At 35.6% G+C, this 22,510-nt stretch overlaps 1 protein-coding gene across 3 annotated transcripts in view; it reads left to right on the forward strand.

Moving 5' to 3' along the window:
• LOC139991305 (uncharacterized) overlaps nucleotides 1–22,510 on the forward strand; it is a 113,360-nt gene that overhangs the window by 64,719 nt on the left and 26,131 nt on the right. For 2 of the 3 annotated variants that reach the window (XM_072011263.1, XM_072011264.1), the window contains one exon: nucleotides 11,772–11,888. The exons of the other annotated variant lie outside the window; for it this stretch is intronic. In XM_072011263.1, coding sequence (XP_071867364.1) covers nucleotides 11,837–11,888 — 52 coding nt within the window. In that variant the 5' untranslated portion in view covers nucleotides 11,772–11,836. The remainder of the gene's footprint in view (nucleotides 1–11,771; nucleotides 11,889–22,510) is intronic. 3 annotated transcript variants of the gene reach the window in all.

The following is a 22,510-nucleotide window of genomic DNA, read 5'->3' on the forward strand; positions in this document are numbered from 1 at the left end:
GCTCCAGTCAAGTGATTCAGAGAAGTGCTACGAATAGTGATAGTGACAAACAATGCAGCAGCAGATATCAACAATCAAGATTGCAACCACACGAGAAAAATATTACATAAAAGGGTCGTCAGATTTACCAGGCTTACAGCAACAACAGCAAAATAATAACAACCAAAATGATATGGAAACAGAAGAAATGGAAGAGCAGTGGAGACAGGAGGAGTGCAGACACGACAACGAAATAAGTTACCAAGACGAAAACTGGAAGCTAGCAAAGACTAGCAAAAAACGTAAAATAATTCCAGACACAAATGCTGCAGGAAACCCAGATACAGACAAGCAGCGATGGCTGCAAGAATTACCTTTAAGAAACTCCTTCAGCTCATTAACGGAAGAAATAGACAATGACCCGACAAGCAAAACCACAACTAAATCACCTTACATATCAAAACCACCACCAATATTTGTTGAGGCCCAAATAATAGACCCGCCTATTGATCTACTAAACAATATAGTCGGGAATGATAACTACACAATAAAACAAACAAAATTAGAACAAGTAAAAATTCAAACAAACACCCCAGAAGTTTATAGGAAAGTGATAAAAGAACTAAAGGAAAAAAATGCTATATACCACACGTACCAACTCAAAACAGAAAGGAGCTATAAAATAGTTATAAGAGGTTTACATCCAAAAACTAACACAAAAAAATTAAGTGAAGAATTAGGAAAAATTGGCCATGAAACGAGAGCAATAAACAATATGACAAGATACGATACGAAGCAACCATTGCCATTATTCTTAATAGAACTTGAACCCAGAACCAATAACAAGGAAATTTATGAAATCAAAAAAATACTAAATACAATTATAACAGTGGAACCACCACGCTACAAAAAAGATATACCACAATGCATGCGGTGTCAACAATACGGACACACAAAAAATTATTGCAACAGAAGCCCGGCATGTGTTAAATGTGCAAAAAATCACCTAACAATACAGTGCCCATACACAGGAAAAATAGAAGAAGTTAAATGCTATAATTGTAACGGAAACCACCCAGCCAGCTACAAAGGATGTGAAATAAGGAAACAAATACAACGTAAACTGTTTCCTCCACTTCGCAACAGATCATACAATAACCACCAACCGCAACAAAGTATAACGGATAATGAAACAACATTGAAAGCACAATACGAACTAAACGCTATAAGCAGAAACATAGATCCCCAAGGTAAACGAAGCTACGCACATGTAACCAAAAACATTAGCAAAGCAACGCTTGCAATCAATCAGAATGAAAACAATAACATCGAAGACGTTACAGACATCAAAGAAATGCTCAAACAATCCATTAAAGGTATGGAAATGTTAGGAAAAATGGTAAGTGATCTAAACACAATACTAAGACAACAAGCACAACAAACAACAATCATGTTACAACTACTCACTAACTTGCTAAGTAAAAAATAGAGATGGACATTTTGAAAATAGCAGTCTGGAACTCCAATGGCTTGCAACAGCGAGCCCACGAAACTAAAATATTTTTGTATAAAAATAATATTGATATACTACTTGTCTCAGAAACACATTTCACCCTAAAAAACTACATGAAAATACCGTACTACACCATATACGATACCAAACATCCCTCAGGTAAAGCACATGGAGGAACTGCAGTAATAATAAAAAATGACATCAAGCATCATTTACATAGTCAAACAAATCAAGAACACCTACAAGCAACCACTGTCACAATACAAACCAATGACAATTACTTCCAGATGTCAGCAGTATATGTACCTCCGAGACACAAAATGACACTTAAAAAATGGGAAGAGTACTTCCAATCCTTAGGCGACAAATATATAGCGGCAGGAGACTTTAATGTAAAGCACACATTATGGGGTTCGAGAATTAGCACGCCGAGAGGTAGAACATTGGAAAAATACATTAGAAGCAGCAACCTCAACGTACTATCTACAGGAAAACCAACGTACTGGCCGACAGACCCCAATAAAATACCTGACCTGTTGGATTTTGCAGTAACAAAAGGGCTAAATGTAAGCAAATTAAAAATAGCAACCAGCCTCGAGCTTAACTCCGACCATACACCAATTATAATAGAATATACAAGCAAACCACTACTTTATAACAAGTCAGAGTCGCTTTGCAATAAAACCACCAACTGGCAAACTTTCAAAGAGCTGATCGAAAACAAAATCAACTGCAATATCCCGTTGAAAACACCTGAACACATTGAGCAGGCAGTAGCAACTTTGACAGAAATAATACAGGAAGCAGCGTGGGCAACCACCACCTATGAAACAAATAGCAGGCAATCAAAAATTATTCCGCAGGACATCCTAGACAAAATCAGGGAAAAAAGAAAAGCGAAAGCAAAATGGCAAAAACAGAGAACACGAGAAAACAAGAAAAACCTAAATAAACTTGCGAAGGAACTAAAGAATAAAATAAGGGAACATCATAATAACGAATTCTCAAAATTCATCGAATCACTATCCGCGCATGAGAATACCGACTACTCCCTATGGAAAGTCACTAACAAAATTAAGAAAACAATAAAAACAATCCCAGCAATCAGAAAAATGGACAACACATGGGCCAGAACCAACGAAGAACAGGCAGAAGAATTCTCGAAGCACCTACAAAATATATTTTCGCCGTATGTAATTAATAACAGCATCCCTGGATGGCAAACAAATGAAGAAGTGGAAAATGCCAGCAACACAACTGATAAACGCTGCACCATACTCAGCACAACAGCGCAAGAAGTTACAAACTTAATTGAGGCAACAAAGACAAGTAAAGCACCAGGATTTGACTTGATCAATGGGAAAATCTTAAAAAATCTTCCCCCAAAGGCAATAAGACTAACAACGATAATATTTAACGCAATTCTAAGAATACAGTACTTTCCTACACTATAGAAAATAGCACAGATAGTAATGTTACCCAAACCAAACAAAAAAACACATCTAACTGCATCCTACAGGCCGATATCATTACTACCTGCGTTTTCCAAATTATTAGAGAAAATAATATATAACCGCTTAAAACCAACAATAGAAAAAGAAAAACTAATACCGAACCATCAATTTGGATTCAGGAATAAACGCTCCACAATAGAACAAATGCATAGACTCGTCAATGAAATCTTACAGTCGCTTGAAACAAAACAATACTGCACAGCACTCTTCATGGATATCGAAAAAGCATTCGACAAAGTTAACCATGAAAAACTTCTTCAAACAATCGAAAAGCAATTTCCAGAACAAATCTACAAACTACTCAAATCTTACTTAAACAACAGAACCTTTGTAGTAAAAATAAATGATGCATACTCTGAAATTAAGGATATCAAGGCAGGAGTACCGCAAGGAAGTGTCTTAGGACCAATATTATACACACTATATACGGCAGATATACCAACAACTGTCAACAGCAAAACACTGACGTTTGCGGACGATACGGCCATACTAGTGAGGCATGCAAATCCAGAAACGGCTGCCGCACTACTACAAGAACACATTACAAAAATAGAAAAATGACTGCAAAACAAACAAATAAAAGCGAACACCAGCAAGTGCAACCACATTGCATTTACACTTAGAAAAGGAAAAACACCAGATATCCAACTGAACGGCGCCCACATAGCACAAAGCAAGTCAAATATCTAGGAATACATTTAGACATACACCTTACATGGAAGCACCATATAAAATCAATAATAAACAGAATAAGTGCAAAAAGGAAGCAGATGTACTGGTTAATCAATAGAAAATCTAAATTAAGCACAATGAATAAACTAAATATATACAAAACAATAATCAAACCAATCTGGACATACGGAGTCCCACTATGGGGGACGGCAGCAATGAGTCACATAAGCAAAATAGAAATAGAGCAAGCAAAAATTTTACGGACAATAGTTAACGCTCCATGGTACGTCAGAAATGAAGACCTACGAAAAGATCTAAAAATTCCAACAGTCAAAGAGGAAATCGCTAGATACGCAAAAAAGTACAAAGAAAGACTTGCAGCACACCCAAACCAGCTGGCTGCTGAAACAAATAAAACCAAAATAGAAAGAAGACTGAAGAGGAAGCATCCCGCAGACCTCGAAATAGAGATGCGATAGGAAACCTAGAAGATGGAACCCCGCTGGGGGTAACCATCCACATGCTATATTTTATTTATTTCTATTTATTTTTATTTTTTTATTTTTTTATTCTTTTATTCTTTAAGCTATAATATTTTACCAAATGTCCTTCTGGACAAATTGTAAAAATTTAACAAATAAACAATAAAAAAAAACCATCTTCCATATCGCACTGCTAACGAAACAGTTACATTTATCTGTTTCCCGAGACGCTGTGCACACACATACTTCCATGCACTCATATCCACATACGTGTGTCACTATTACGCGGGTAATCTAGTCTAGCACACAAAATTATACAAATCTCAATACTTATAAACCATCTACAACAGTAAAATTTATGTACAAAAATATTAGTCCATTATGTACCACTGTATCTTTAACAATGTCACGTTATACACATTAAGAGGGTATTCTAATCTAGAGGCTCGAATTTCGGGCGTTTTTTCAAACTCCGTAAAAAAAAACAAAGAATATTTTTACTATCCATTTTTTTATCATTCGTTTATTTATATTTTAAGAATACATAAAAAATTTAAAAAATTCAGATCTCGAAAAGTTATCGGCTGATAAAGTGGGGGGTCCAAATAAAAGGGATGTCCTGGCGTGTGTCACAGACGAAATCGGACTAAACAAAGCAATAAGATAGCGAAATTCCAAGCGCCTTAGCATGAGTGACCGTCGGGATAACATCCGGTCACTCTATCCGTTTTCAGAAATATATGATCGAAGCCTTTTCCCACTCCCACGAATAAAAGAATTTAAATACTTTCCCTAAAATCATCGAAGGCAGTCTTGAACAGTCACGCCTAGAGCTCGGAAGTGTATTGCAAACAAAAAAAAATGGTTTCTTTTTTTCTTAAATTTCTTTTTTATTTTACGTGACACGTACATGGTCCCAACCCTTCTGATCATCTGAAACAAAAAACTCCAACGGATTTTTAATCAGTAAAGATGTCACTATCGTCTCTATCTCGGAGAAGTTTTTTCATAAAATGGCGGTCGGTTAAAAAAAATTTTTTTTACGCTTTTTTTTAACAGTTTCAAATTTTTTAAAAATAATAAAAATTAAAATTTTTTACTTTAATCTGCTAAACGACAAAAAGGGATGTATAGAGAAAGTTCACGCAAAATTTCAAATAAATCGGTTCAGTAGAACTTGAGATATCATGCACGCCATCTTGAAAAAAGTAGTTTCAAGAAAAATGCGTTTAAAGTTTTGAGTAAAGTTTCAGGCAGTTTTATTCATATAATGGTACGGTATACTTAGATATTTTCAATCGGCGATTTCTGCTCCACACAACGGACCTTCCTCCACTTCAAAATGTTCATTCTCTGAAGTTCTTTCGTGTAGACGAGCAGTCCTGGCTTCCTTTGAAGCATCCGAAGCTCGGATTTCAGAACGTTCGATCCGAGTTTCGTCCCGTTTGATAGCGAACGCATGGGCTTCTAGACCAATCGTGATTCCCATAACGTTCAATATTTTTAAAATGGGTATAAAACCTTCATTAAAAATACTAACAGCGAGAAAAGTAGCAATTTCAATGGTCCACGTTCCTGCATGAATGTGTTTCGGAGCAAAAATTCATATCAAAGAATTTAACGATTCGTTATTATTTTGAGTTTCAGAATCCAAACATCGTTGTAATAAGGTATTTGCAGACAAATTTTCATCTTCGACGGCCCAGGGAACAACGTTGAGAGGGATGGTCCCTCCCAATGCCTGAACTAACCAAGGAACGACTCCCCCAGACAGGAGAAGACGCAGGAATGCTCCGGCAGGAATTCGAAAGAGGTCGGGCGGTCCACCGTGGGGTTTTAGTCGGTATAATCCGACACTACCCCGCCGCTTCCTAGAGCGGGGGAGGGATATCCATGAGGATTTCCCCACGTATAAAAAAATAAAGACAAACTTTCATCCATTCACAACGTCTATCGTCTATTGTTCGATTTGTTCCGGTCGGACCAGTTTACTTGCCGCGTCACCAAAATCACTGTAACTCGGTAAATAATTGGAATTTTGAAAAAATTTCGATTTTTGCAAATTCTAGACTAGAATACCCCCTTAATGGAATACATGATTGATTTTAATGTAAAGCTCAAGAATTACTTGCAATAAAAATTCTGTTACGATTCTCTTAGTAGCTATTAACCTTTAATTTCGTCTATCCTTTGGTTCTTTATATGTATATTCTAGCACTTCTATAGGATCAGAATTTAATGTAGTTTCATTCATTTTCAATCCATCTTTTTAAATATAGCACGATATGATTCTCTGAATGGAATATGCTATATTTATTAGAAGAACTTTGTTTATAAAAATAATATTAAATTTTAAGCTTTTACGATGGTAAGATGTATTGAAACAAATTCTAGGCCTGTCCTGAAGAAATAGAATACAATGTTCATGAAACGTTGGCGCAACGTGTAAGTGCAACATTGACACGAATGTTCCCGCGAAATCAATAAATTTAAGTTAAGTTTGCTAATCAAGCAAATTTATTTTGTGCAACAATTTGCATAAGGAAGATGAAAAAGTGTTACATAACGATAAGTTTATAAATGCAAAGTAAGGGTTAGTTATTATTTTTAGTCCTCCAATTCTTATACCTCAGATTATGATACAATTAAAGAAGCGTTAATTTATATCTCTATTGACATAAAGCAACAACAGGTTTCAGGATGTTATTTTGAAATGTATGTAAAAACATTTATTGATAGTTTTATTGTAGGAAAATGTTAGTACAGGCTTTGTAACTGTGATTAATAAAAGTTGACATGATTTGAGCGGTAAAATTATGTCGTGTGAGAACGCTCAGCGTACAAACGCCAGGTTGTACGGATTGCTGGCCTAAATGTCAGGATTTAAAATAAGTTAAATCGAATTCATACCAGAACACAAATATATATATTCTCATTAAGAGGCAGTTGCAAAATTGAGTATATATAGATTGTTACGTCGCGTAAGTCGGTACCTGCGACGTCCCTCATGGTCAGGCCGCCGAGGCCTGCACATCGTCACACTGACCCGCAATAAACCCAAGGAATCACCATAGCCCACATCTGTTAACAATAAAGTTATATTCTTTGCATACATTCGGTCTATGAGTGGCCCCTTAAATGGGTCCTTAGGTTTATTGCACGCTCGTACTCATTACGGAGAAAGCGAAGGTTTGCCCAGCGAGGTAATGGGTTTTTCCCAAGGACAGAAACAAACGTGATTCATATTTGCCGAGGACTGTCCCCTCGTATTTAATACATTAACATTGGGAATATCCAATGGACATCGCGGATCGTTACCCTCACTTTTCTACCGAAAAGTGTGAACTACGAATCCGCGTTCTTAGTTCATCAAGGATACACCCACGACGAGCTTTCTTCCTAAATAGTACGAGACGGGTCAATCACTGTTCTACTAGCCTTCAGACAGTCAAGTCCTCTGCTCTAAGATCCTTTGGACAACCAAGTCCACTGTTCTACTAGCCTTCAGACAGTCAAGTCCTCTGCTCTAAGATCCTTTGGACAACCAAGTCCACTGTTCTACTAGCCTTCAGACAGTCAAGTCCTCTGCTCTAAGATCCTTTGGACAACCAAGTCCACTGTTCTACTAGCCTTCAGACAGTCAAGTCCTCTGCTCTAAGATCCTTTGGACAACCAAGTCCACTGTTCTACTAGCCTTCAGACAGTCAAGTCCTCTGCTCTAAGATCCTTTGGACAACCAAGTCCACTGTTCTACTAGCCTTCAGACAGTCAAGCACTGCTCTAAGATCCCGTGGACAGTCAAGTCCACCGTTCTACTAGTCCTCGGACAGTCAACTTCAAGTTCTAACATGTCAGTCAAGTTCTCGCCTCTATAACTACCACGTCTAGCAACCTTCGGGTTCATCAACACGCTTTCCAAACACGGTCTGTTCACATCAAGTAGTGTAATCCAATATAAATATATATATATAATATAACTGTGAAGTCCAGTTATATTCCAACCCAATCACCCCTTATTCTCCCACAAGAAATAAGGGGATCGTCTAATTCGTGGTGTCGATTCGTGCAATCGTAGCGGGAATTTACGACTCCCGTTGACGCGCTCTAACGCGACCGTCTCCCCGCGACTGGACGAAAATACATAGATGTAAAATATTACCTAGATGTTCGGTTTTGACATACTGGCAATGCGAGGACTAAGAGCAGTGTCGAATTTTTGTTTCTAAAAGGATTGACTCTAAAAGAATTTTTAGCCCGATCTCACTATAGTGCCTTTTAACAAATGTGACGCAAAGTTACACATAAACTTTTTGTGACGTTCTGTCCGTGAAGCATGATTCCCCAGCTAAGCTGCATATAAACATAATATACTATATAAGCATATAGTATAAAAATCCGAAAATTTCATGGTGAGGAAGGTGGTCAGTTCATCATTTATTCTGCGTTTGCATATGGGAAAGAATTAATTCCTTCAAACTTTCTGGGAAACGGTGCTCTCCGGTGTCCACATGACGCGGCGGTCGCCTCAATCGCAGTTTTGTCTCCCGCATCGTTTAAAATATCGTTTTAACTGACAGACAATTGGGCCCAGACATGTGCTGCAGACAATCCGCATCTGTCTTTCACAAAAAATCTGCAGATAACGGAATACAAAATTTAATTCCGAAGACAGTCCTCAGATAAAAACCTCGTTCATGTTGTCCGAAGAAATCCGAAGATGACAGGAAGCAAAATGTAAGTCCGCAGAGAAGTATTTCGAATATAACGATTCTTGCATTTCTCTCTATTTTCGAGCCAACTTTTTGTAACAAAATTTCGATATCGGTTTCCGATATCTTTACAGAATTCCTACATTCCTCGTCAAGAGATAGCCCAAATGTGCTATCTTTAATTTCTCAATGACGCGTATAAAGTTTTTCGTTTACAACGTATAATATCAAAATATTATGAACTCAGAATATGCGGTTCGTTGAAAATAATTAAAAATATTATGAGTGTGTAACAAAAAAAAATTATTTTATTTTAAGAACGATATTTTATTTTATTTTAAGAATGATAGCACATGTACAATAGGAAAATAATAATCAACATAAATTGTAACTAACAATAATTACTTATCAAACATATATACTTATTCAATAATGGGTACATCCCCCTTTATTTTCTATTATGTCTATTGTACGATATGATATCGATTTATATAGTTTCTGGATATAATTTTAACTTAATGTATCCCATTCGCGTACAATTGCATTTTTTAATTCTTGTACGTGTTGATACTGCTTTACATTCGCGTATACGCCGTGAACAAGTTCTGCCCAGCAATTTTCAATAATATTAAGTTCCGGGGAGCGTGCAGGTCACGACAAAATAGATATATTATTTTCATTAAAGATTAAATGATTGGACCAATCATGATGTGTGTACAGGCGGATTATCTTGCTGAAAGATGTAATCAGGTCCGGAAATGCGTTCTGCATGATTATTTATTTGTTCTTTGATTAAATTTATCTATCGGACACTATTCATTCTCCCAACGATGAACTTGATACTTGTCTTGCCGAAATAACCGATGCTGGCCCAAACCATCACGCTGCTTCCTCCCATTTGTCGTCGAATTGCTGACATTATCTCTTTTCTTGTGTCATGAAAATAATATTGGAATCCATCAGGATCATCCAAGTTGAATATTTTTAGTCTGAAAATAGTACCCTTCTCCATTTCTTTTTCCAATGCATTCTTTCTTTTGCAAAACGTAAACGTTCTGCTTTGTGTTTCGTTGTTAACGTTGCAACTTTGTTCCAACGTTTCATGAACGCTTCAGTTCACTTCTTCAGGCTAGATCTGAAAATGAAAGTTTCAGATCTTGATGTCATTACTTGTATCCTTACCGTGTATATACACTAGCAACGGAAAGTAAGTTGGCACTGCTTTATGAAGTGCTATTTCTTCTATAAAAATTGGCAATAAAAATTATTTTAGAGGTAGTTCTGTCATACGACATAATACGATATTACAAAATTTTCCAGCGCTATAACAACAACGTATTATAATTATACCGACACGATTCTAAAAATGATAGGCGTTGTTACATATTTAGTACAAGTCTGTATATATTTTGCAGAGAGCACAAAGGAATTTAAACAATCATCCACGATATCGAACACTACAGACGTATATAAGTAAACTCTAGAACAACATACATATTCCATTAAACACATACATATACTGTGTTGTACTGATTTCCACGTGCTTTCTTATTAAATTCCAAATTTTTTATTGGTTTTTATTATTTCAGTTCTATTTTTATTCAGTCCAATTATTACTCTTTCCTATGCCATGGCTGGTAACACTTATTCCATCCACAACGTTCTTCTCGACGTGAAGGGATTATCGGAGACAAATACGTCGGTACATAATCCATTCTACGTAGTTCTTGCACACGGTGAACCTTATAAAGACATAGACCTTCTTTACGTATTATTCTTCTCAGTGATTCGTGTAAAATCCCTATTTGACGAGATATTCTTCGCAAACACATTAATGGATACATACGTCCATAAACGATAACGTGCTCTTCCTTACGCTAATGGAGGAGCGTCGAGTGAGAAATTGATGTCACAATTGTGGATCTCTGAACCCTTTGAAAATCATAACTATCTGGAACTCGACGCTGCGATCTTCTATTAATTCTTGTCCATTGCAGATATATTTCTCGTGCCAAAGAATAATTACCACCATTCACCAATAGCACAAAGCATCGAACAAATATTTCTATGTTTGCAGAGTATTTTCCAAAGGCGAGCGATTTTACGCTGACGTATTTCCATTATCCTCATCTCTTAATAGCCCATCGCACTTGAAGTTGTCCATACTGATCCAGACTATCCCAAATAGCCTTTTAGTGTTGGCTGATGGGCGCAAGTGGCGTTGTACACATAATCTCGTAAAGGAGATTTGTGCCTACGCCTCTACAATTTGCCCTGTTACGATCTCTCTGCTGTGTCGTTTCTCTGCACTTTGTTGTAATAAATAGCCAGCAAATATTTATTTACTTCTTTATATTCATCTTGCATTTTCACAGAAAATGTTCTGTTCACTTCTATCGACCCGACTCGTTGAACAGGAAGAATATAATAAATCGTTCTTTCGTTTCTCGCACTTGAAAACCGCTCGTGGGGATGATAACTTAGACAGGCTTGATTTATTCCATATCTGACTGTAACATGTAAATAAAGTCAGTTTAATATTTTGAATAATAGATATCATACGTTCACTAGTAAGTAGATTCTAACACCAACGTTATTTTGTGCCATATCTAACTTTAAAATAAATAAGACCAGTTTAATGATTAATGAAGCTTTAAACATTTTTTCTAAGAAGATGATTTATTTGCGACTCATGGGTTCCTTTCAGGCATTCGTTCCCAGTAATGACTACCATACGATGCAATAAAAAAATTTGGCCATGAAAATAATGCTCGAGGTCACTTTCGCGATCCAGTTTTTTAACAGATCTCCAAAGATTCGGAAGTGTAGAATCACCTTCCAGAGCCACGACAAATAATTTTTGATACCCTGTATATATATCATATCGTTTTCGTTTGTTTAGGAGACGTGACAGAAATCGAACTAGAGCTAAAGGAAGCTCCGGAAGACACGATCCTTGTCGGATCAATGTCATCCAAATTGGACGTCATCGCTGAAATCAATTCGACCTATCCGGATGGTAAGTTTAAAATCACATAAAACGCAGAAGACGAACTTTCGTTGCTTGTACTTAATTTGAAAATCACGCATGATCCACGATTCAGGAAGGACCGAACGTATCTTTGAATTCAACATGAAGAAATGGACTTTTTCGTGTTTTAGTGAGCTATTGCATTTAACGCCTTGTCCTACAACAACAAGTGAGACTCGTGGCAAGGAATTTGGGTCAAAAACAATAAATACGCGCTTGACTCGTGGTACTTCGTTCGGGACAAACATAAACAATATGAGTCAGACTCGTGGTTCAGTTGCTCTCGATATTTTCTTACTTTAGTTACGTGTAATTCTTTGTTACGTTCACACGTTTGCATTATAATTCCCTAAAAGAATTAAACAACCCTTATACGTATCATGTTAGTAAAAAAAATCTAATATTAATGGTAGTAGTGAGAAGTGTGTTACTATTGCGGATAGTGATTCGGTAGATCCTTCTTTATAACGATAGTGATGGTAGCGATATTGTGTTTCCTGTACGAAAACGTCCAAGAAAATTAATCATTAAACACCAACAACATTTATCGAAGCAATGGATTTGGAGAGAAGAAAATAACAAGCCAAAAACCTGGAAGTATATACAGACTCCTGGCATAAGTGTAGCAATTTTAGATCAATTAGGTGAAAGTAAAAGAGAGTTAGACTTTTTTAATATAATGTTTGACAATGTGTTTTAGGATAATATTGTTACAGAAACGAATCGCTACGTAGGACGAGCAATAATCAATGAAAATAAAAGAAAGAAAATTGATGAGACTTAGACCCATGTAAATTGTAATGAAATTAAAATATACTTTGCACTATGAATAATAATTGCTCAAGTTAAAAAATCAAAAATTCAGATAAAGTGGATAAAAATTCAGATAAATCCAGGAAAACTATGCCACTAAAAGGATTTCTGCAAATCACTGAGTTTTTCCATTTTGTAAATAACGATACAACTGACGAGATGGATAAATTACGTAAAGTCAAACCTGTAATAAACTATTTTAATAAAAAATTCAAAGAAGTATATGCAATGAAAGAGAACATGGCGATCGATGAATCGTTAATGAAATTTAAAGGACGCATGTTTTATAAACAATTTAATCCCTCGAAGAGGACAAAGTTCGAGAGAAAATTTTATAAACTGTGCGAGTCAATAACGGGCTATTGCTAAAATTTTAAAATATATTCAGGTAACGATAAAACAAATCTTGGTTATAGTGCATCTGAAAGTGTCGTCATGGAGTTATCAAAGTCAATACTATATAAAGAACACTGTTTGTATATAGGTAATTGTTTTTAATTTTAGTTGATTATGGAACAAATGCTGTTGGGACAGTATGTTTTAATAGAAAAAAGAATGCCGAAAGATTTTGTTAAAGCAAAATTTAGAAAAGGGGAATGCAAGATGGGAAGCTGCAATGGCATATTAGCGTTGAAGTGAAAGGATAAACGAGACGTCCATATTATTTCTACAAAAGTACGAAACTGTAGAAATGACTGAACAAAACGGAAGTCAACTAAAACCTTCTTTCAAGACAAAATGTATTCTTGATAACAACAGGGGAATGATTGGTATTGATCGCCAACATCAAATATTGGCGTACTTCCTTGTTATGAGGAAATATTTGAAAGGGTATCGAAAAATCTTTTTTCACATATTTGATATGGCACTTGTTAATTCATATATTCTGTACAACAAAAAACAATATATTAAAAAAAAAAAAAAAACAGAATTACACAGAGTATAAACTTCAAATGCCGAAGCATTATTACAAAACGTACCGTTAAATGATTATAAAAGACGAGGGCAATTATCGAACACATGTATACCAATGAGAATATAGGAGTAGCATTGAGGCCATTTTCCGAAACATATAGATTCCACGCCATCGAAAAACAAATCCAACAAGAGCTTGTAAAGTATGTACAAAAAATAAGAAACATAAGGAAACAACGTGGGAGTGTAAAAAATGTCGAGTTGCGTTACATGTGCCTCATTGTTTCGACAAATATCACACAGTTGAAGATTACTAATTTTCTACGATTTTTCTCGAAACATTATTAATTTAAATTAGGTATTATTTTACAAATTGTTATTGATACATTATCCACTTCCAAATATTAAATCATAATTACTTCCTACACATTTTAAAAGTATTAGTTCTGCATAAATGTGTTTATTATTTCACAATTCTTTTCGTTGCGCCGAATACATGTCACAAGACGCATACATTTTGCGCAAGTTGGAGCACACACGGCTAAGCAGCTAAATAGCTCGACGCGTGACCGACTTTCTTGTTTATTATGGCCTGAGCAATCGGGAGTTAGCGGGTAGGACAAAGGGTTAACTAAGGTGTTACGACCGTTCGCGGAGAGACGCGGTCGCGAGGAAAACGTGTCAACGAGAGACGTAAATTCTCGCTACGATTCGTATAATCGACGCCGCGAATTAGTCGTTCCCCTTGTTTCGGTTAAGATAACAGGGGTGGTTCAATGAATTTAACACTGTATTAACAGGTTAATATAGCTTGTATATTCAACAATAAATTGTATAATAATAAAAGCGTCACAAATTATTTAGCGATGAATACAGTTAATGCGTTACAGAAATTCGACCCGACTTTACGATGTCTCTCAATGAATTCGTTAGACTAAGCGACATCAATTTCAATCGTCAGACCTCTCGATGTATGTCGTTTGAATCTTCAAATGAGACTGACTGCCCTTAGATAAATTCTTTGTCTTCCCTAGGAGACGACTCCCACTACGCTCGGATCACGCCACCGTTCGTGCCTATGATCACGTATGTCACCTTCTTTGTGTGCGTGAAATAACGGACCGAAATCGACGTTTCTGGAACTCGCTGCCCGGTGACAACTATGTTCTCGTCGATACATTGTATATTTTTCGTCGGGCAGATAAAACGATCTGTCTGCGATGCTGTAGGACCGCGAGCGACGGTTAGAAATACGACCTATACTAAGCCTCGTGGCGTAACATAAGGAAATGTGTTTCTATGCATAGTTTAACGCATATCTGTTGTACAAAAAATCTTAGATTTTTAAGTGTATTTTGGTAATAGTTACACTGTTTGCTTCATACTAAAATAATAGGAAAGATATGAAATTATAGAAGGGCATCTGCGTTACGAAAAATGACACGTTTCGTTTGTCTGATTGTTATGCTATAAGAGGAAAAGCCCAGAATTTCGGCCAGAGGTAATATCAAAAGAAATATTGAACTTATTTTTTCACAAACTCACAAGTTATTAAATTATATAGAGACAGCACAAAGCTGTCTTGCGAGGCGTGTATCGCGAATGTGTACGTAAATAGCTGATCGAAAAAACTGATCGTCAAATTGCTTATGGTCCGCTAGTAGGTTGTAGCTGGATGAAGTTCGGCAGACCAAGATATTTTGTAATACTAATTTTTAATACTAATTCAATTCAATAATAGAACATGATTATATTTCTTGCGCTTCATGACTAGATATAAAGCCATAAAAATGGACTGAAAACTGCTGTATTATAGCGTTAAGATGTGTTTCGTTAGAAGAGACACATATTATTTATTTGCCGACAAGATATTATCTGGCCTCATAATCACTTGTGGTCTCCCGTTTTGATATCCGCTTTGATATCCCGATAGGATACAGTGATACTACTTTGTTTATACCATCGGTTTATATCATTGTATTATCCCTGCCCCCGTGACTTTGTTTCGAGCACTTGAATGAATCGCATATTTCGCTCTCGTATCGGTGAGGTGAGATGAAATTTGTTCCAGTTAAATATTTAGTGAATAAAAATTTCATGAACATACTGGTAAGATTTTTCTGATTAAAATGAGACAAAACACGATATTATTATATTGCTAATTAGACAATTGATTCAGAATTTCTTCTTTTTTACGCGATACTTTTTGATCTTCAATACATATCTACTGCTATACCTAAATAGTGAGAATTTATTTTGCGTATAAATGATATTTCATTGTTTGTAGGTCACATGAGTTCAAGCTCTCCATTTTTTCCTCACATGAAATCTAGTCTGAGGCATACCTCAAGGTAAATCATATCACGTGGGGCATACTTTACTCGATTTATTTGGACGAGCATTGAAACGGCTCGGTCGAAGAAGTCATTCCCAGCCAGATTGATCATTCTTTCTTCTCATTCTCGAATTTTGTTCAAAATAGGATATAGTGTAGTTCACGTGAAATTAGAGGTGAGGGACGTGTAACCTTGAGATGCAATTTGTAAAATAAAAATTTATTTATAATTGTTAATATTTTAAAAAGCATTTTTCAACGCAATAGGAATCTATTCGAGTAAAGCGATTTTACTCGCTTAAAACAAAAAATAGTTTATTCAGTGCGATAAATATTTTTCGAGATAAAAATTCAAATGTGCAATCCAGTTTTATCAAATTGATAAAAATTACAAAATTCAAAGACTCATGTTTTTAAAAAGGATAATTTATGATAACTCCATCCATCTTCCTAATTTCACGTAAACCGCATCATATCCTCTCATTTTGAACAAAAATGAAAAGAAGTGATCGATTTGGCATGGAACGACGCGAAGACGTTAGAAATAGATAGTTTAAGCAGTATTTATGATAGAGATGTGACTTCAATACTATTTCTGAATTTCATATTTTTACATATACTTTGCCATATATCGTTTAAGTTTGTTTTATAGTTAGGAGAACTCCTAATTTTCGGGGATCATCGTAAAAGTCGGATTTAAACGCCATATTTAACTTATTTTTATATTGGAGTTGATTCTTATAATATTCTTTGATCCACCACCGCCATCTTCGCCTTGTCTTTCTATTTCCCAAAATTCGGTGAATTTAAGCGCGGTTCACCTTGCCTCGCTTACTTATGTTGCGTAAGCTACATTCTACGTTAGGGTATGAAACAATTCACGTGAAGCAGCTTTCGGGTGAAACAGCTTCGTAGCGACCGCACATAGCTTTAGATGTTAAATCAACACGGTGTTTATTGGTTGGCATCGTTAGGAAGACAGACCTTGGGACAGTGAAACAGACTTTGTTGTATATTTAAGTACTCTAGGAAAAACAGTATGACACATGCTTATTTAGCAACTAAGGTTTATCCAGCAACTTAATGTTACAGAACTTCTTATTTTGTACTTCGGTAGTATAATTATTATTGAAAAAATTGTTGATAGTATCGTGATTATTACGTTCTGATATCACTTTTCGATATACAAATCAACAAACGATGTCGGATACTATCCACTGACTTTCAAAATTAATGTTACATTAGAAACAAATTTTATCCTCCAAAAACTGAATTATAACATTAGATTAGATTTAATGAAGAATATTCGAGAAAAATATAAAAATTTGTTAATACAAATTTTTATTGAAAAATGTAAAATAAAATTTTTAACCGATGTGCACATAATCAGAAATAAAAAGATATATTTTCCGCGTTCATTGATCTTTATTTATTATAAAAATAATTAACGAAGATGGCAGTTTTTCGTTTCATAACGGACATACTCGTCAAAGAGAAAAAAATTTAGTTTTGTTACTTAAAGTAATATTTAGGTGAACTAAGAAACATATTCATAATTCTCACACATTCTAGAATAATAAATGAACTGAACGTTAATGAACGAAACGCCCTACAAACGACCTACATGGCACTACGTGTACTTCCTTCTTTTAAAGAATATTATTTTCTTCTCTAAAAACAAATTAAATTTTTAATTTATACTTTGTCTTTTCCAAATACTTGATTACTTAGTATAAAAACATTTTGTTTTAAATATTGATTATTCAGTACAAAAATATATAGTTTCAAATACTGATTATTTGTTTCGTTTACAAATTAGTCAGATTTAAAATCCTGTGTATAATATTAATGAATCTTTAAACAATAAAGATATACATTCTTCAAAAAGAGGTAATTAAAAAAATTTATCATTTTTTATAGTATATTTCAATTTTACAGCAAATGGCGCTTTTGTCACGTACACGCGTCATAGATTAAAAGTAATTAAGCATGCAGGTTAAGCAAGCTTTCAAAATTAAGTAAAATACTTAAAGAGTTAACATATGTGTTTTCTCCAAAATACTGCTACTATTTGTGACTATATCCCCGATAATTACACAGTTATCTCCTTGCTTAAACTTTTCTTCTATAATCTTTTTTGTTCCATGTATCTTTGTTTTCTTTCTTTTCATCAACATCAAAATTTACAAAAGTTTATAAAAATCAAAATTGCTAATGATAAAGCTATATAAGAAACGCCACAGATAAATATGAATATAATAAATACAAATTATTAGATTTAAATGCATATACAAATAATAGTAATTTTTATAACAATGCAACTTAGCATTATTTTTGGATGAGAATACCCTTAAAATAAAATACTAGTGTTTTTATTTTAGATCAACTTTGGTCACAAATTCTTTAAATTTAAATGCATCCTTAGCGTTTTCTTTTCGTGTGAGCAGATGTCGACGATATCTTGTGTGCTGAATTAACTTTATGTCAGTTATTTTCGTAAAGTTAAATTGAGAATCTTTCTGTACGTTATGCTGTATGAGTTGTGACTGACCAAACTTTGTAACAAAACTGTCCATTTCTATACAGTCGCCTTTTTTATAGACCTTTCCAATCTATTTCGACTATTGCCGCCGAAATAACAGAATACTTGCACTCTTCCTTCCAGATGTCTCCTCCTATTGAACCTTTCTCATCTCTGGAAGTTATAGAATTAATACGAATTAAAGCATCGGGACATGATCAAATAAGTAACAAAGCTATCAAGGAGCTTCCCAAAAAAGGGATTGCTCTCATTACCTCTATTTTTAATGCAATTCTTCGCCTTGGATACTATCCTAAGTCTTGGAAAATATCATTAATTACTCGTCTTTTCGTCCAGTCGCGGGGAGACGCGATAGCGTTGAAGCGCGTCACTGGGAGTTGTAAATTCCCGTTACGATTAAACGAATCGACACCACGAACAGAGCGATCCCCTTATTTCTTGCGGGATAATAGGGGTGTTTGGTTTTGAATATAACTGGAATCTACAGTTATATAATCTATATCTATTTATTTAACCAGCCTACAATACTTGTTGCGTCGACAGATATTGTTTGACTTCGTCGTGCCGGAAAGTACAATAATTGATTGACCCGAAGATTTGATGGGTAGAGCACCGAGAACTTGACTTTTGATATTTTTCGATATTCTAAGCGACTTTGTTCGTCAGGGCTTTCGATGTATGTGTAACATCAACTGCACCTCGATCTACATCAGAGACCGGGCCGCGCTTCGGAACCGATGGGCTGATGATAGAAATAAAGATGCGGCCGCACTCGGCGACAGTGTATGTCGGCGAGGCGAAGTGCCCAATGAACCCTCAATATCCTAACGGTCCTTTCGCCGAATATTCGAGAACGGCTAACAAACGCGTGGATAGTGGGGATATTGAGGTTTCTTTCTTTGTCAGAAAGAAAGAAACAAATCAGTTTTTAAAGGTGGAATTGTAAGAGCTTCAGTCTTAAAAAGTCGCTCCTAGAGTTCGGAAGGCAAGTGTAAACCAAGTGTGAAGAAATAAATTCTGTCTTTGTATTTCTTTATTTTCGTTTTTTATCTTTTATTTTACGTCTCCGATTTTTCCTTCCTTTTTTTTTTATTATTTTACGTGACACGCTCGTCGATACATTGTATGTTTCATCGGGAAGATGAGGCGATTCGTATATGACGCTGGAGGACGGCGAGAGACAGTTAGAAACACGAACCACACTAAGCCTCGCGACGTAACAACTCTTAACCCTAAACCTGGAAAATCAATACACGAAACTAGCTCATATCGCCCAATTAGTCTTCTACCCACTTTGTCCAAACTATTTGAGAAGAGGCTAACGAAACGACTCCTTCCACTCTTAGAGGAGTTGAAAACAATGCCGGATCATCAATTCGGCTTTCGGAAGCAACATTCTACGATAGAGCAAATTCATCGTCTAGCTCATAAAATCAGCCAAGATTTAGAAAAGAAAAAATACTGCTCTGCGGTATTCCTGGACATTCAACAGGCGTTTGACAAAGTGTGGCATGAAGGACTTTTGTTCAAACTAAAGAAAATCCTACCACACACCTACTATTCTATCCTAAAATCATATCTAACCAATAGGCTGTTCATGATTAAGTGCTTAGACGCTATAACCGCAACATTCCCAATAGATGCTGGCATACCCCAAGGCAGTGTCCTCGGACCTCTGCTGTTTACCATCTATACTGCCGACTTACCAATCTTAACAGAGATAACAACAGCTACATTTGCTGATGACATAGTTTTATTAGCATCCCACTCAGACCCGATAATTGCCTCCTCAAATCTCCAGCGAGGTTTCGACAATATGGAAGAATGGTTCCACAAATGGCGCAACAAAATAAATGAAAATAAATCTAGTCATATAACTTTCACACTGCGAAAACAATCCTGCCCTCAGGTGACCATAAATAATATTCCAATACCAAACAAAGATTCAGTCAGATATCTGGGCATGATTCTAGACAGAACAATGACATGGAAACGGCACATCGTAGATAAATCCAAAGAACTGAAAACAAAACTAAAAAAATTCTACTGGCTCATTGGCAGACGTTCCAACTTAAACACGCAGAGTAAAATAATACTATACAAAGCCATATTAAAACATGTTTGGACCTATGGAATCCAACTATGGGGAACAGCGAGCAACTCCAACGTAGAAATTCTCCAACGATTCCAATCAAAAACTCTAAGATCCTTAATAGATGCACCTTGGTACGTTACCAACGAAACGATACACCGCGACCTTAAGATAGCCACAGTCAAAGAAGAAATATTCAAGTTCAGAAACAGATATAATATAAGAATTAACAACCATCAAAATCCATTAGTTACCCAATTACTGGACACGACGGACCCGATCCGCAGACTAAACAGACAATACCCTTCAGATCAAAGCATTAGATTCAACTAAAATCAAACATACTGTAAACTCTTATAATCCAAGTTACAGTACCACGCCAAAATAATTTACTTAAAATTCTCTATGAGAATTGATTGTAAATGGTCTACTAAATAAAAAAAAAAAAAATTTATTTCGGTCTTCACGGCGAAATATATAAGATCTGCATGATGTTCTGTATGTTAATCACGATATCCAGCATGATTCAAATTTCGTCACGAACAACAGTATGTACAAAGTCTAAAGTAGATAAGTGTAAAGAATGTCGTAGCGTGGTTCTAAATCTTCGGATGGATGGAAATTTGTAAAAAAAAATGTTTGCACAAAAATAATCGACTTTAAAATCCAAGGTCAAAATTTTTTTATTAGAATGTATTCTATTCATGAGGGAGAACAAAAGTCGTAAATGATCCCTTCTCTCGGAAAAAATGTTAAGGTTCTACTAATTTTTAAACTAACTTTATTCATAATATATGTCGGAGAAGCGTTGTAGTTAGGATTAGGGCCAGGGGCGTGAAATGAATCTTCACCAGAACTATCCATTTTCGTTATATAATCGAGATGCTATTTATTCACATAAGTGTAGATAGTACAGAGTAGACAGGTAACCACGGCGATTAAACATTAATGGTAATGATATTAGGCTCGATAACGAATCCGCGGTGAACGGGATAATAACTACACTTTACTCAAGGTTTGTATCTGGGTCTTGGATAAAACGTGGAGTATTCACTGATTGTATAAAGCGTTGTCTTCTCGCTAATGAGATCGCACGAGAGAGAATGAATGATCCGTCGCGGTGATGCTGCAGAGGAAAACTATGATGGGGTATGTCTAAGGGTACGAGATTACCGGATTCGTTGCGGAAAGCCTCCGCTCGGGTAGTAAGGGAAATGGACGTTGCTGTTAATTGGTTAATTTCTATGTTGGTGGTTAGAAAAGGATGCTAGCCGCCCTTGAGAGAAAGTTGCTAGCGGGAAGCTTCCCGTAGTGATAGATTTACGAACTGTTAGGACAAAGACTGTTTGTTAATTTGAAGGACCTTAGTTAACTAAGTCCTAAGATTTACGGCGCGTCCTCGGCTAGATGAAAATATACTGTGAATAATGCATCGATATCTGGCAATCATCCATTGCTGTCAGTTCTCATGGATGAAGACGCTGGAAAGAATTATTAAAATATCTTTTCTGGGAAAGGGGCTCATTTAGGACTTATAGCTTCTGTGAAACTTTTGGTTTTTGTGATGAGTAGAATACGTTGCAGTAAAAAAATTTTTTACCTTGAAAATCATGTTCAATCGATTTTGCGCGAACATATTATTCAGACATTTTCATTATAGTTTGGCACATACATGTCAATATAAAAATTATTTTCTCTTCCTGACTAACCTACCTCATTTTGTGGATCGTTATTTAAAACAGTAAAAATGAGTTTATTATGTTCTGTAATATCTTTCTTGTGCAGTTGTTTTATTTGCGATTTTCTATCGCATCGAATCTGCTTGTTATATATTTTGCAATAAACATTTTCTCTCTCTGCAATAATGACGTAATCAGGTTGAACACTATTACAAATTTGCAATTTTTTTACTT

Source organism: Bombus fervidus, chromosome 10 (genome assembly GCF_041682495.2).
Source record: "Bombus fervidus isolate BK054 chromosome 10, iyBomFerv1, whole genome shotgun sequence".
Lineage (NCBI taxonomy): Eukaryota > Metazoa > Arthropoda > Insecta > Hymenoptera > Apidae > Bombus > Bombus fervidus.